The following is a 17,630-nucleotide window of genomic DNA, read 5'->3' as shown; positions in this document are numbered from 1 at the left end:
TTACTTCAGGGATCAATGAATTTACTATAATATAAGTACATTTTACTTGAAATGTCAATCTATTAACATACAGATATACAGGGAATAGTAAAATACCTCATGCTCAGCAGTCAGCAATTGAGTATAAATATTTTACAATAAAATTAAATATTAATTGAGTTAAAATTAGAAAATTAGAAAATTGTTTGTATATACTCAATGATTTGATCATTTATTTCTTTGCATAAATAATAATAACTTATTATATCCCTTTTAAACTTATTATTAATAAGTTTAAAAGGGATGTTACTAAAAACAGTTTTTGTTTATTGTGTTGCAGGTACGTCACCAATAATAATATACCAATACGTGTAAAATATTGACACTACAAAGTTATCGACAAGCCGTAAATATATTTAATACGTACGTATTTAATATTATTCAATTTTAAATTAAATATCAAAATAGTAATAGTATAAATAGGTACCTACAGTTTGAACTTTATTGTACCAGTTTTAGTTTACAATAACTAATATATGTTATGTATATTATGTTTAAAAAAGCACAATTTAACTTTCATCAGATTTCTTTTACTATATAAAACTGTATAAAATCAATTTTTATTATTGACCCACTTGTGAGCTTATGATTCTAAAACTAATATCTCGAGAAAAACTTAAGCTTAACAAACTATAAAATAAAAGAAACAAAAACTTATTAATTATAATCAAATAAAAAAATATTACTCAGTTTTAGTATCTTAAGCGAATTTTTTATTTTTATTTTTTACATACAATAATATAGTTGGTAGGTAGTGATTTTTATGCTTTTTAATAGCTACAATTACATAATTTATACTTATCCATAAGTTGATAGATAAAAACCGTTGTATAACTGTAGGTATCTTTGTATAACTTGATGACGAGTAAGTTACTTTAATGTATGTATTACATTTATATTAAATAAAAAAAAATATTATTATTATATTATGTTATACTTTTAAAATTTTTTCAGTTAGTGATTTTTCTCACTGTTGTATTTTTTTCAATGAATATTCATTTCGCGATTCAATAATTTAATTTTCAAACACAGTAGATATCTGCCTTAAACCAATTGCACATTCATAATAATATATTCGAATATAATATCATGCGCCATAGGCTAATGTGTACATAAATTCTTCATTAAATAGGATAATTATGTTTGCAATATAGTAGTATCATTAGGTCTCAGTGTTTGATCAGGCGATGTCAGATATATACATATTAGAATAGAACGGCCTTCGACTAACAATATTGTTTTCAGGGCCAAATATATAATATAATATGTATTTTATGTAAATGCGTGAAATACGTATGGAGTATAGATACATTCTATCTCTATGTCTGTCTATATACATTGATTGATATATTATAAATTTCAAAATTTCTTCGAGACTGGTACAAAAAAAAAAGAAATGATAATAATAATAAGATAACATATTTTTTATGTAATAATATAATACATACTACGAATTCGCAATCCATTGGACATAACTAACTAATAGCCATTTAGAAAATAATAAATAAATTGTGTTTAATTTGACGTAACAATAAAAGTTTAAAAACCAATATTTTTTTTTTAATTCCCAAACTTTTGTATATCTACACTATACCAATTTACACCACTATCCGCTCCTGTTATGCAAGTTTAGTACGATAGATTTGATTCGTTTTTCTATGTTTCATGATGCCTTTTGGATGTAAGTAAATAGGGGACTGAAATTTTGCTAGCCCCGATGTTCAGTTAATTTTGACTTTTTCCATTTGCGCTGTGTAGTATACGACGCGTTCTTAGTAGCCCTCGTCCCTCGGTACTCCACAAAAGTTGTACGTAATAATAATATAATAGGATAGCTACAGTATGTTTTGATTCAATCATTATTTTATTGTGCACTTAGACGATTACGTCCATACGCCAATTTATACCAATACACACATTAAATAATAATAATAATAATCAATGCTTGGATTTAAATGTCTTAAAAATGTTCTAAACATCCATGCAGTTATGCATTTTAAAATTCAAAACGCTCCACTGATACTCATTTGTATTTTTTGTTTGCATTTAAGAATTAAATTCTAATTCATAATACAATGAATTTTGTACATATTTATTACTTTTACAGTTTAATTTAAGATTTACATCCTTTAATATGTATGCATGCACATATTTCTTACTACTATATTATTATCAATAGTATTGTAATCTACATAATTTGAATAGGTAAAGAAAATGTAGTTGTAAAATAAATACTTATCAATGAGATCAGTGTATGTTACAATATTTTCAAAAACCATTAAATTACGTAAATTAGTAAAATTCAGTGTTACATATTGTATACATAACATTATATTAAGCAATCCGAAAATTGATTGAAACGTACATGCGCATTGCACATACACTGATCTCATTGATAGGTCTTCAAATTAGAAAGAAACACTCCTCAGCATACAGTGTTTATTGGTGAAGTAAAAATTAATATAACATACGCACACTGTATGTTAGTAACAATTCCATTTGTTATATTTTAGATATACTGTTCTTTTGTCATTCAAATATTTATATTGTATATTCTGTATCAAAATATATTTGCTTACTTGCAAAATCAAATATATCAGATATTGTTTATATAAATATAGTAATATATAGTATATATTATAATAAAAACATATATTCAAACTATATATTTATAATGTCTACAAAATATACATAAATGAAAGTTATCTCAAATTCAAAATATATCTAGTTATTAAATCGTCGCGTTTGGTAATTTTATCGTGTTACGTAATATTTAAATTTTTAAACTGAAGTCAAATTGTATATATTTAAATAAATAACAAACATTCAATGAATTTGTTTTTATTGTTAATTAATAGTTCCGAGTAATAAAAGCTTATAATTAATTCTGGTTGAGCATCCTAAAATAAAAATTTTAATCGCATTACAATAATTTACAAATTGCGTGTTGTAAACCAAGTTACCTATATTGTAATAAGATCGAAGGTTCAACTCATCAATTGTATAACAATTTAAGAGTTTTATTATTTACTGTTTTAAATATCAGTCAAATTCAATCAAGTATTTTAAGTGGTGTAACTATATATAAGATAATAATAATAATAATAATAATTTTTTTTTTTTTTTTTGGAAGGGAGTTGTAGCTCTTTTATTTTTTTGTTTTAATCATCTATGTGAAAATTTTCCTTACATCCCTAGGTTTGTATAGAAAAAACACATAGCGGTTTAAGTGTTGAGAATTAAATAATTACAATACGATATGAATGAGTTTAAATTTGGTGAGCTGAACATATCAATTTTAAACTTATTAAAAGTTTGCATTAATCTATTTCAGGGAGTGTTATTTGCATAGTTGGTAACTTGTAGGCTTAAACAAAAAGTGTTTGTCGATCGCGTGTTAAAACTGGGAGTATAGAAGGTTAAACGGCTTAAGAAATCTGGACAATCAACATTACCATTCAAATGCTTATACAGAAAACATGAGTCAAGACTAATACATTTGTGTTCCATCGTCTGGAGGTTTAATAGAGATAGGAGTGGATTGTAAGTTGTGTGAGGTTCTCTAGGTATGGAGCATTTAAATGGGTTGTAGCGTAAGAATTTGTGTTGTACTTTTTCCAATCTTGTTATTTTGCCTGTCAGGTAGGAAGACTATACAATAGAACCGTATTTACAGATGGGTCGTATTAACGAACAGTAAATCGATTTTAGAGTAAGTTTATCAGTAAAGTCTGTACAACTACGATAATAAAAACTAATAATTGATGCAATTAATTAATAATCATGTGAATATGACAATCAAATTTTAGCTTTGGGTTAAATAATATACAAAGGTCTTTAATGGGACCAGTAGAACGCAGAAGAGTTAAGCCATTTATAAAGTAATTATAGTTAGTAGTCTATAACTTAATAAACTAAATAATGTTTAAAAAACAGTGTTGGCGATTTGTCCGAAGCTCAAGTATAAGCAGGTTATTATACAATAAGTAAATAAAGTATTCCCTAGACATAAAACAAAATATAAATAAAATAAAATAATATCATATATATTATGCCCAGTACTTATCTCCAAGGGTTGTAAGGAAATTGTTCATGTATACGTTTGCCTCATTAAAACGAAAATCGTTAAGCAAATTCGACTAAAATACTGAAATGTTAACTGAACATTGGTGTTGAAAAAAAATATTTTTAAGTTTGTTAAAAGAAATTGTAAACATAATTATTTTATAAATAAATATGTTTAAAAATCACAGTTGTTTTCATATTTTTATATACTAATTTAAATATTGTTCTTTCTCTTACCAGCTTGCAGATTTACCAGTTTTTAATGAAAATTCAGCCACGCCCTATAAAATTATGATTTACTTCCTCTCTAAAAAAAAAAAAAAACAGTGTTTTTGTCGTTTAATTATGGTGAAAATTACAATTTAATAAATTATACTCTTTTAGTTTTTCAGTTTATTGTAGTGACAGCAATATTTGAGGGGTGTCTCAATATGTTTTGTTACGGTTTCAATGACAGTATTTTTAAAGCGTAAAGTGAACAACTTGTTTTTAAATTTGGACCGAGGTTTTTGTTAGTTGAATAACATAGTAGTGTAGCTATAAATGTATTTTTCGTTGGATCTTGTTGAAAACACTAGTGGAAAAAATACGTCTGCGCTGCAGGAATGCATTTGATAGATGACTTTTGTTTATAGGGTAAGTGAGGGAGTGTATGTTGGAAATAAAGAATACCCAGGGTACCCAAAAAGGTCCTTATGGAAATAAATATTTCTTTTACTCTTATAATATACATATTTATATTTTTTATTTATACATATACGTTTTTTCTTATCCACCGGGCATGGAAAAATCGCAGGGTCGCGTCATTTCAATACTGCGTGCACGCCATTTGGCCAAGATAATAAAATACCTCCGAACAGAAGGTATAAAGAAACTTCTGAACAACTCGTTGTTTACACTTATACTTGCAGATTTTTACACGAAGCAAAGGTGAATTTTACGGTATAGAAATGGCCAAAAATAACTATTGCATTATAATGACTGTGCCTGCATCGGCATTAGCTTTTAAACAGGTTTCCATAAATTATTACTGAACGGATTATCAAGTATGATGTGGGCGTGGATTAAAATTGCATAGTCTTGGAAATGATGAATTTTAAACTAGAAAATGCTTCACCATCTACCTATCGCCATAACCTTTGGAATCATACGAACGCCACTTTATCTTATAACTTATGCATGGGCCATCTACCTTTTTCTTCTGTGTCTAATATATTTACGCGCACGTATACGCATTTTAGCGAAAAATGTTGCCGTCTATAATATCCATTGCTGTCATTACATTCCCGTAAAAGCTAACTCAATTGTGAAAAATGTACATTTAGTCCATAATTTTATGTCATACGAATTGTCTACTGTACAAAAATCTCTTCAAAGCAAAAAAATTATATTTTAAAATAAAATTAATGACGTTCCCCAGTTATGTTATATTTCCTCAGTACTTAGTTTTTTCTTTTTATCTTAAAAGGTTGCAATAGTCGAGCATAAAAGATGTGTCAAAATACGTTTACTGTTGTTTAACAAAAGCTTCTTTTTTTCCATATTGCACTGACCCTTAAGCCATCACCCCCTTATGCTTACTACCACCGTCTGTCTAGCAATCAACCCTTAATGCCGTCTGATCCTTTAAAAGGATGTGTCCGCAAAGGATGTTGGGATAGTGTAATGGGACCACCAATGTCCTTACTTTTGACTCTAATCTGAGGCCAGGAAGTCATAATGATGGCATACTTTTATTTTCTTCTTATTGAATCGATCTTATAGATAAAAGGTTAAAACATAATATTGACTTAGGTCTCAATAAAATAATTATATTATTAAAAACATGAGAAACATAGTTGTTTGTTATTGCTGGAGTTATAGCATACATTATTGTTGAAATCTCAATAATAAGACTGTTAGAAATACAACTCACGTACAAGTATAGATATTGATAATCACAGTTTCCTGTGAAAATAACTTTGTTATATTCATAACAGATCCATTAAACTCGTCAGATTTTCATTAGATATAATCTGTAGCACATTGATTTATTTCTCTTCAATTTCCGACTTATGATTGAATAGGCTTTTTAATATTTTATATTGACTTAAGATAAACTTCTTATGCTTATAAGATGATAGATAGATAACATTGAATAATGTAGGTATTCTTGTGAATTGAACATTTAAGCTGATCCATCATAAGAACTGATTATATACTTATATCGTTTACCACACTATAAATACAACAATAGGTACTATGAATGTTTAAGGAAAATTCAAATTTGAATGTAAAATATATTTAAGTATAATTTATTTTTTTATGCCCCAAATATAATGGCTACAATCAAATGATTGAATATGATGTATCTGTAAAAATCAAAATACGATTATTACAAATATAATATGGAATACATGGAATGTATAGATTTTTTCTCAGATTAAAAATCAATTAAAATGTCATTATACAATTGAATAGTAAGAAAATATGATTAGTCAGGCTAATATATTTTTTAAAATTCTATACAACAATGTATAAATAATAATAAAATAAATTGTATTTCATTTTAAATAAAGCTACGATTTCAGACACAAATTTAACCATCTTATCATTCAATACAAGATGTATAATTTCAAATTTGTTTATATAGTATAATTATAACACTTATATGTATTGATTTTTAAAGTTCTATTGTGAGCGAAACCCTACTATCACCTACTACTAACATTTTTACAGCCTAGACAATTGTTATCTCACGTTAATCTTTGGTCGTTTCCAATTTTCTCCGACAAACAGTCCCTTGAGAAATTACTGACGATCTGACCAACTTGAATGGCATTCTGGCATCTTCGATTTATACACCATTCTATAGTATTTTACTTGTTTTAAACTGACTTCTTGCTATGAAATCAATATTAAACAAACGCCTTTATATTTTTAGTGAGCCTAAAAAACACTTGAAAATAATTAATTTTATATTCACGGTTTTAGTTATAAAAAAAAAAATCTTTTAATTATTCATATTTATTGGCAGGTACTAAAGCATTTTAAGTATTTTATTAATTTCAAATTTAAATTTCGTCAATAATTAAAAATTTAAAAAAAGGTATATTTTTAATTTATTTAGTCATTTGAACAAAAATATATAGTTTATACAATTCGCATAATTAATAAATATTTAAAGTTTAATTTTTTTTGTTGATTCCATATTTTATGTATTTACGATAACCTTATAAAAAGTGTATAATCGAGTACTCGGTTAGTTATTAAATATATAAATTGCACAAAATTAAATAATACTGAATTTATGCATATATATATATAATATTATCGATGAATAAATAAATACTGTGGAAAGAAGTCTGAGTATAATTTAACGAACGTATAGCGTATTTAATAGAGTCTAAGATGATTAGGTAACTAATGAACGTAAAAAATACAAATTTATTTTATAAAATGATATTTACTTGTGACTTTATGGAAACTAAAGGTTTTAACTTAAAGTTAAAAAAAAATATTAATTCAAATCTAAAAATGGTTATAAAATATAAGATGCTACTATCATGGTTTTTATGATTTTCAAAATGTTTAAACGATAAATTATTATTTTGATAAATGTTTGTTTTTTTTTCCATGATAACACTTCCTATCTTATAAATATGTCTATGTATTCATCTTGTACAATATTATACAGTTAATGTATACCGTTGTAGTGAAGTGGACAGTAGTAGGGAAATTACATGTTTGTAAAAAATCAATTTAAAACGTGATTACTCTATATATTATAACTATTTATTAATTTATTTATTTATTATACAATACATCATGGGCTGAGTTCTATATTATATATTTGTTAAATGTATATAATATGTGCCGTCGTTGGCTTACATTTTTTGGACTCATAATATGCGCGGAATAAAATAAATATCCATCTCCTGCGTCGGCGTTTTTTCCACGTCAAAACGCAATATAATATGTTATTATTATTATTGCATATACCAAAATGTCAGAAAAAACCAGTGACGGTGCTGGCCTGATAGTTATATATTATATAATATCGTTCAATAATGTTTGCAGTAGTCGGTCGTTTATATATATATATATTTGTCTATGTATGTGTGTGTGTGTGTGTAAAATAATGTATATTATTATACAAACGCTGTGTTTTTGGTTTTGCAGTATTATACACACGCTGGGACAGCAGGACAACGAAAGGAGGATATAAAGGATATAATATACGAATCGCTACCGCACAGCCATGCGGCGCGGAGGGGCTCGTGATTTTTCCATCGTCTTGGCCGTATTCGCCGCTTGTTTTATCGGCCAACTGACGCTCGGCATCCACATAAGTAAGTCGTATATAACAATATATTATATCGGTACACCTCACCGTCATCGCCGCAGTACGGTATATATATAACGCCGTGAGAGAGAAATGAACCGAGTCCATCTGGCGTGAGACCGTCATCGTTCCCCGCTCGTTTTATTTGCCACGACCGCGGCGGTCGTCGTCGTCGTCGTCGTCGTCGCCGGCTGTTGGCCATCACCCCTTTGCTTACTCGCTCTCTCTTTTTCTATCTATCTCGCTCACCTCTCCGTATAGGTTAATAACGAAACAATAAAAACTTTTCCCGTGCAAGTGTGCGGTGTCGGTGGGTAGGTGAGCGTATGGAGAGAGGGTGGATTTTTCACGTCCAAACGCGCCCGCGGAGATCGTTGTCCGCACACTTTACCCTTGGCCCACAGTTCCGGAAATCCGATTTCGGGGTAGGTTGGTAGGTGGTGAAATTTTAGCGGTCTCCTCATCTCCCCTTCCTGGAATAATAAAGCCGTTTTGCTCCCATAACCATTAAATTCAAAGTGCACTGTCGCAGTCACTATGGCGCAGAATATCGTATAACGTCCTGTATCCGTTTTCCCGACCGTTCCGATTATGTTTTAGATAGTCACTCGGCGTGTATACATCTTATGTTATAGTATACCTACACGACCGAGCGTTTTGTAAAGTACGACATGGTCTTGGTCGGTATATGTTTCGTTTTATCTTAGAAACGACCTATACGTTTATATATACGGATTAGTTAGAATATTGTGGTTTTAATATGATAAAATCAAATCGCATATGTAACAAAAATTAAATTGTTTTAATAACACTCCATAATAAATTAACTTTAACTTAATAATGATAATTTTAAATTATTTAGGATACATTATTGTTGTAGCCACTAACCATAATATTCTATAGTACTTTTTTAGTTAAAATTGTTTATGAATTATAAACTATAATATTATTTTAAATAGTTTTAAAATTTAAAAATCATATCACAAATCATAATTAATTTGTTTTTTTTTTAGTTAAAAAAACTATAAACTCTAAAATTGTGATGCACTAGTAAAAGAATGAAATATAATTTTATAATCACAACATTTTAACGACACTGCTGTGTAAATATGAATCTATATTGTACATTGTTATTAGTATAATATTTACAATAAATCATAAGAGAACTGATACAATACACTCAAAACAGGTTTCTTTGTTTTAAAAATAATTTATATCAGTAATTATACAGTATTAAAAATTATAGTTTATTTTATATGAGCATAAGTTTCTCCCCATTTCATATTTTTTTAGATTCCTAGTAGAGTGAAAAATGTATTGTTCAGGGTTTTATGCGATTGTCCTTAAAAAAAATGTTATGTTACTCTTTTCAAAGAAAAAATAATATTACATAATATTGTACATGTGTATCACACATTTAATTGAAGTAAATAAAACAAATGATAATGACTTATTGGTATTTTACTTACATTACCGATGTGAGGGTTAAATATAATTAGATAATTTTTACTCGATCAATAAAAATGTTAATCTGTCGTGATCAAAAGATTGTAATAACGATCGGTATTATGATAAAAAAAAAAGAAGATTGTCAAGCATTGGTATTAACAATAAGTTAGTTTGTTAATTATTTAAAACACCCCATGACGAGACGTAAGACTATGTAGGCTGATTGTCTGGGAGGACAAAATGTCGAATAATAATAAGCTTATAACTCTTTGTCAGGATTAAAATTAGGGTTCTTCGAAGGGTTTTATTCCGAACGGACACACACACACGTATATTATAGTCACACATAATGGATTTCCGCAAACACTAGTTCGTTTCTGATTGTACGTGCGTGAGAGAACGAACGTATATATATGTGTGTGTGTGCTGCAGAAGCGCACTGTTGTGTTTCGTTGCGTTTTATATTATCACCGGGTGGTCTTTGAATAATTTAACTGACTTCGTTATAAAGGCCACGAAATATACAAGTGTCCGTTAATCTGATCATATAAGAGGATTTCGGATTATACGAAACGCACGTGGGCGTGTGTATATTATATTGTTTTTAAGTCTGGGAAAGAGTAAGAGCGGGAGGACATATGTAAATGGACACAAAGGTGGTGGTGGGTTTTTATTTACAAAGTATATAAAAAAAAACCAAGGGCCCTTTGCTTTTATTATGCGTATGGGACATAATGAAATATATGATGGAAAAAAATGTATACATTATGCACTCGCTTTATTTGCCACGCGAGTATTTTTTCACGCGCTTTCCTTCCTTCGGGGCACGGCAGCTAGTATTAGATGGGTGGAAAAAAGGCTGGGAGAAAATCCCTTCAGTAGCAGCTGGACGTTCAAAAGCGACTCGGTGTGTGAGGGATGAAAAACACTGCTACAGAAGCAGTAGTGTTGTTGGTGATGGTTAGGGTAGCGGCAGTAGAAGCATAACGGCAATAGCAGTATTAGTATTGGTTAGAGTATTCAGTGCAGTTTTGTAAATGGTTTTTCACAAATTTAACATTAAAAACAGTTTATGGTATACGCTGCCCGTTACGGTATTTTTTTCCAGTATTATTATTTCAATTATTATTATTATCTTAAACAAAAAATACATATTGGGTTTATTGGTGAACTCAATAATTCACCACGTGGGTAATTGAATTAACCACTCGACTCTAAAGGGTCCTGTGACACATGACCCGAAAAAATATCTGTGAGTGGATGGACGAGAAGAGAATGGAAGGCAAAGTGCTTTATCTTAATAGTTTTCTGTCACCCTCGAACATTGTGTCAACTTACTGATAGTAGCTCCGCACAACCATCATACTAACGCTTCTCTGCCAACATAAAAACGCTCAAAAGTAAATTTCCCCACCAAAGATTTTCGAAATAAAAAACTCAACTAAAACTTTTAGTTTTTAATTTTTCCAATTTATTGAACCGCGAAATTTGAGTGGGAAGCCGAGTGCAGATGTCGTAGCATTTACTAATTAAGAATGGGGTGGTTTACTAGTATAAAAAAGTGACATAAAACTTATTATCTTATAGTTCTAGAGATTTCTCATACCCAATTATAATTTAAAAAAAAAATTATATATATTGTCCTTAATAATATTATTATTATATTTTTCCATTAAATATAACGTTTTTAATCGATGTCTTTATCTATATAAATATTTATTTATTAGATTCTAAGCAGAGTAATTTGATTTTACAATAATATGGGGTGTTTTAATTTTATTTTTGTATTTGTCATTATTTTTTGTGGCTGTAAAAATTCTTCGATTTTCTACTTTGAAGGTATAGTTTTTGACAAAAATTGGATCTAGTTTATAGATTTGAGGAGGGGAGTCAAAAGTACAAAAGTACATGTATTTTTGCCTAGTAACTGGAATTTTTACATAAAACTAGCTGTTTCAACAAAAACATACTGGAATTAAAAAATATACAAAAAAAATTATTTGATTTTTAAATTTGGACGAAATTATATATTTGAATGTTGAATAATAAATAATGATGTTGATTATTTTGTTGTAAATCAAAAACATTATTCGTGGTGACTTAAATCTTTTACGTATACTGTATTTTATACATTTTACTATATATAATGATATTTTAAAAATATGTAGATTCATTTTTAGATAATACTAATGTATGCCTAGCCATTTAGACTGTTTATGGTAAAGTAGTATGAACTCAAAAGTTAATGACAGTTATATAATAATATGGTATGTGTATTACATATTATATATTATAATAACAACTAAATATTAATAAAATAATTAAAGTTGGAACGTTTTCGGAGAAAAATAAATCAATTTACAGTAATAATAATAGTAAAATAAATTATTACTTAAATAATAACAATATCAAAAATATATTATTAGAGATATAATTTTTATATAGGCTTATCAGCATATCGACCGTTCTCGTTCAGAATCTTTTTTATGTATATTATAATGATTATATAGCATTGAATTCAAATTTAACACGTCTATTACAGTGATCCACTCGACATCTACTGTAGAGCAGTGCGATACCCACTTGCCAAACCTTTTTAAACTTTAATATAGTTTTTTCTTTAGATTCTGAAAAAAATGATGAATGTATTGATTTTAAAATTATGAGTGCTTTTTTATCCTTTATCTGATTTTGGAGCAGTAATATTTCAATTGTAAATTGTAAAGTTTTCTTTAGCTAATTGGGTCTATATTATACTCTGGAAAGTAAAAAGTAGAACATTTTTTGTAGTTATTTATCTTAATAACAACGATGATGGACAAAAATAAATAACAGGAATACAAAAATATTGTGCTACATAAAAATTAAGTTTTCAATTAAATCGAATTCACTATTTAAATATGTTTTTTTTTTCAATTCAAAAAAAGAATAACCGTAGTTACTAGAAATGTTTAAAAAATATTATCTTTTCTAAATATGATATAAATTTAAACTTTTTTTTTAGTTTTTAATAGCAGACTGACTTTCCGTTTTTCATATTTGATATTGTATACTACATACACTAATAAAAATATATAATTTAATTTATTCGAGGGAGGCGCAATTATTTTTTTTAATTTTTGGGATATGTAAACCAAGACTGGTAACTGTGACAGTAGGTACCGATTTTTTATTAGGGTCCGCAGTAGACCAGGTGTTATAGACATATAGTTAATTGAGTTTCTTGTATCAAAAATCGATTTCAAACAATAAATCGATGTTACCGTGAGTGATAGGTCATACGTTATAATATTATGTAAAACCAGAATATGGAACGGCATACAAAACGTGACCTGGGCGTATAGACCTACCTGCATAATATATTATCATATTATGTCCAATCGAAATACGCACATAATTTAGTTTAAGTAAAATATATAATTTATCGTTTGTATTTAGAATTTAAACATTGCGCAAAACAATAATATTTAAGAACATTCAATAATAGCCTATATAAAATGATAATAAAATTAAATATTAAAAATTTAAATTTTTTCAAATAAATAATTGATTGCCATAACGATTTATAATTTTTCAGTGTAGTTTTTTTTTTTAAATCGGTCTTAACTTGCCCTCATTTTTTATTTTTAACTTAGTTTATCCAAAAAAATTTTTTTTGAAATATTATAATGTTCTTTAATATTCTAAAAAAAAGAAAAGAATAATCACTTTGCATCAAAAGGATATATACTATCGAAAAATAAGATGAAAAAAAAACCCGTAGTATTATATAATATATATATATATGTATGTGTGTGTGTGTGTGTGTGTGTGTGTATCTATACATCACGATTTTCTTTAGTAAGAGTATTTATTCCAAAAAAAAAACAAATCACTTCAGTGTGCGCACGTAACCAGCCATCTTTGTTGATGTATCGTAAATTATTATATGAAATTATTTTTACTGAGATAAATAATATCCATAATATTATACTCTCGCGATAGCTGTTTATCAACTGTTCCTGTATAATATTTTTGTTTTATTATATTATTTACTTCGAATAAATCTTTAAAAGATAGTGTTAAACGAATTTAAAATATCGTTTTTGAACTTTAATTTTTCTTATTGAGTTGAATAAGTGTACTTGAACTTATTCCCTGCATGTTGTTCTAAATGTATATAAAATATAAAAAATATAACAGTGGTTTATTATTCAGACTCCTTATTTTTTGAATTTAAACTTACATTCGCATAAATAAAATACCATTACTTTGTGTTTATTTTATGTTAGGAGGATATATTTCAAGTGTCTCAGAAAAATATCTGAAAAGTATTATTTTATCACCAAGGATGACTTTTCATGAAGAGCTCACATATACTTCCTCGTCATTTTCGATTTATTGTTTACATACTACGAATGAACCACCTTTAGGAAATATTGACCTATGCACAGACTGTTTACAATTCTTCGTTGTTAAACTCCTTATTTGTATATCCAATTGACAGCTTATCGTCTACAATTGGTAGGCTCGATCCATCCAGTAGAATACAATGCAATTGATAGATTGAATTGAAAAATATTTTTTTATTAATTTGATTCCATAAACAGTATGACTAACGAATTTTTTTTTAAAAATAAAAGTTTGAATTCATTAAATTGCGTAGACATTAGGAAAATTTTTTTTGAAAACTATGGCTACATGGTAGCTATATGGTAGTTATTGGTGTAGTAACGAATTTACATGAGTAATTTGATGATTTTGGTTAATTATTCATTATATTTAACTAAATAGAAACATAACTATTTCGGAATGCTAGTAGTACTATAAGCGCTCGTAATTTCATATGATTATTTTAATCTTGATATCTTTGTGCAATTTTACCATGACTGAAGTCACAAATATATTTAGGGAGTTTATAGCTAAATATTATTATGTAATATCATATTGTTATTGAATTCCTATTATAGGTATTTACTCAATTATTTCGCAGAGTTGTTGTTATGATATGTAAACTACCGTTTACATACATTAGTTTTTGGGACCATGATAATAAATTTATTTGTTCGTATAGGTATTATAAATACTTAAAAAAACATCATTTTACAATTAATGTTTATTTTATATATGATTTCTAAAATACAAATCAAAATAGTCATCGCGTGTAAGATTCGTTTGATATAATTAACTTTAACTTAAAGATAAACAGATAGGCAGCACATACTACATAGTTAAAATATTAACACATAAGTATTCGGAGATTTATGTCTCTCACTAACAGAACCTAGAGTTATATTCATTATTTTAGAAATGAAAATTTAATACACCCCAGAGTGATTTTAGAAACTTTGATGACTTACTGATGAAAACCTCTGGGACGTTTTGTTGTTGTACAAAAGTTTCTAATTAAAATTACTACATAAATTATCATACCCGAGTAGGTAAAAGTGTACACAGTAGGTTATAGTGACATTTATTATGATAGAAATACACGTGTGGCTAATTTTTCGTACTGTGGCTGTAGTAGGTGTATGGCATGAAACAAAATGTTAATAATTATTAATTATTATTATGACATTAAAACATTGTGGAATTTTAAAATAAGTAGGTTTAACACTATACGAGTTAATTTAGCTTTTAGCTAAAATTCCGTACAGTGTAAATGAAGTGCCACCGTGTATATTGTCTTCTTGTGTTAGGTTAAGTATCGATTGTTGACTGTAACGTCCAACAGGCACGCTACCCGTAATCACTTGTTCGCACCGACATGGGAGTAGGGGGATTATTTATTGTGCTCTATACACCATGTTGAAGAGAGAAACAATTTTTTTTCGCTCTTTTTTTCAATTATTGCTTCAACGAAATGTACGCCTCTCTTGTCGCGATGCCTTTTTTCTTTTTTTCTGTTGCTTTCTTTTATCACCTCAGACACGAATACACACCCTTCACCGTTTTCAGTGTCAAGCGACCGAGAGATAAATAATCTACCCTGTTTTAAAATGCTCATTCGGATTTATCTAAATTGAGATTGTTTTGTGAACTCGAGCTCGCCCTGGAAGGGTCAGAATTAACGATATAAAGTATTAGCTTAATAGTAATAATAAAAATAAATAAAAATAAAATGATGGTATTTTAATGATTCTTGTAAGACACAATAAATCTAGATAGCAAAATCTTTCATTACATCCAAAAAAATCGTTTATTAAACAATTATTATAAATTGTACGGAAAAATACTGCACGCAGATTTAAATTGTTTTTATTTAAAGCAATAAGATATTTAATTTAATGGAAGGTTTTATAACGATACATTTATTTTCAGTATTCTATATAATCAAACGTAATTCATGTTTAAAATAGTGAATTCTACTACGCAATTTAAGTAATGTATTCAAAAACCAATGTCGAAAATAATCAAAATCACGAATTATTTTTCTATATATATATCAGCTAAAACTCTGATCATAAGTATAGTAAATATTTAAATCTATAAGATTATTTATCCAATACTCAAGGGACGCTTACCTTTAAAATCTGTATTTTAAATTATTTTTGAATCAAAATAAACACGTAATTTTCTGAAGAATGTGTTATTACTTTTACAGTACTACTAAATTTGATATTTTATTTTGCATATTAGTTATATATTTTTTATTATCCACCGCTGCTGACATTATTCTTAGACTAAATAAGTACTGTTTTTCATATATCTACAGTTAATGTTATACTCAATAACTTGAAATTTAAGTTGGAAGTAACGACGATATAATATAACACACAAAATGTGTTCCATCTTCGGTCGATATTTGTTTTATATTATTTTGTCAATACACGTGAATCTTATACTTCACGATGATAAGAAAGATGGTTGAAATCGATTAATTACATTATTGGTTATAAAGGGGTGCAGTTCAACAGGAGCGCTTTTTGTTCAAGTATTCAGACAATAATAATATTATATATACAATAATAACAATAATTATTATCGCGATTATGACTGTAATAACTACGGATGTAGTTGTAGGTGTATTGTTACGCGAGTTCGACGATATACCAATCGTATAAGTTCGGCCGATCGGAATTCGAGAACATTTCCGATTTTTCACATTGCGACCGGAAACAAAGGAGATACCAGAGTTACCAAAAAGCTGTTTACTTGGGGAGGGGAAAGACCTATTAATGACCGTATACCGGATTCCTGCAGAAACCCGTATGGTCCGCAACCGCAGCGCCGAACATCGAAAAGTCCGCCGCAAAATGGTTCGCATAGTTTTAACGGAATTCCGCGGTTGTGGCGTATGTATGTGTGTATGTGCGTATGCGTGTTTACATCTAAACAATATTATCCTATGTATACAGTTTATATTATATTGTATAGTTCCACTGCAACAGTATTTATAAGATTGAGTGGAGTGCTCGCGTGTTCGTGTACGGAACCTTTGAGGGGGCGAATAGATACATAGTCACACGGTGATAAAGACCAAACGAAAACGCCGACAACGAAAACTCGGAGACCGTCGTCAGCGGCCTTTGACAATGAAATCCGATCGTAAGAAGGAGAATTCGTGGTCCGGGCATTCCACCGAAGTTGTTTTAGTCATCGTCCGCGATCCTACGAACCGGAAATACGGTAAACCACACTCGGTACCTACGCGCACTCTTATACCTATTATATACATACTTTGTTTTTGGGCCAACCGTCGACTGCGAGGTTAACGCAAACAAATCAATTGAACGGTCTCCATTTCCAGTCCGTACCACCTTTCTTGTGGGGT

General features: G+C 28.6%; 1 protein-coding gene across 2 annotated transcripts in view; it reads left to right on the top strand.

Annotated features, from left to right (window-relative positions):
• Positions 1-17,630, top strand: part of LOC132920542 (discoidin domain-containing receptor 2-like) — a 158,220-nt gene that overhangs the window by 28,743 nt on the left and 111,847 nt on the right. The window contains exons 2-3 of one of the 2 annotated variants that reach the window (XM_060983015.1): positions 320-402; positions 8,266-8,435. In XM_060983015.1, the coding sequence (XP_060838998.1) occupies positions 8,345-8,435 (91 nt within the window). In that variant the 5' untranslated portion in view covers positions 320-402; positions 8,266-8,344. The remainder of the gene's footprint in view (positions 1-319; positions 403-8,265; positions 8,436-17,630) is intronic. The other variant, XM_060983016.1, reaches the window with a different exon arrangement.

Source organism: Rhopalosiphum padi, chromosome 2 (assembly GCF_020882245.1).
Source record: "Rhopalosiphum padi isolate XX-2018 chromosome 2, ASM2088224v1, whole genome shotgun sequence".
NCBI classification, from domain to species: Eukaryota; Metazoa; Arthropoda; class Insecta; order Hemiptera; family Aphididae; genus Rhopalosiphum; species Rhopalosiphum padi.
This window is presented reverse-complemented; position numbering and strand designations above follow the sequence as displayed.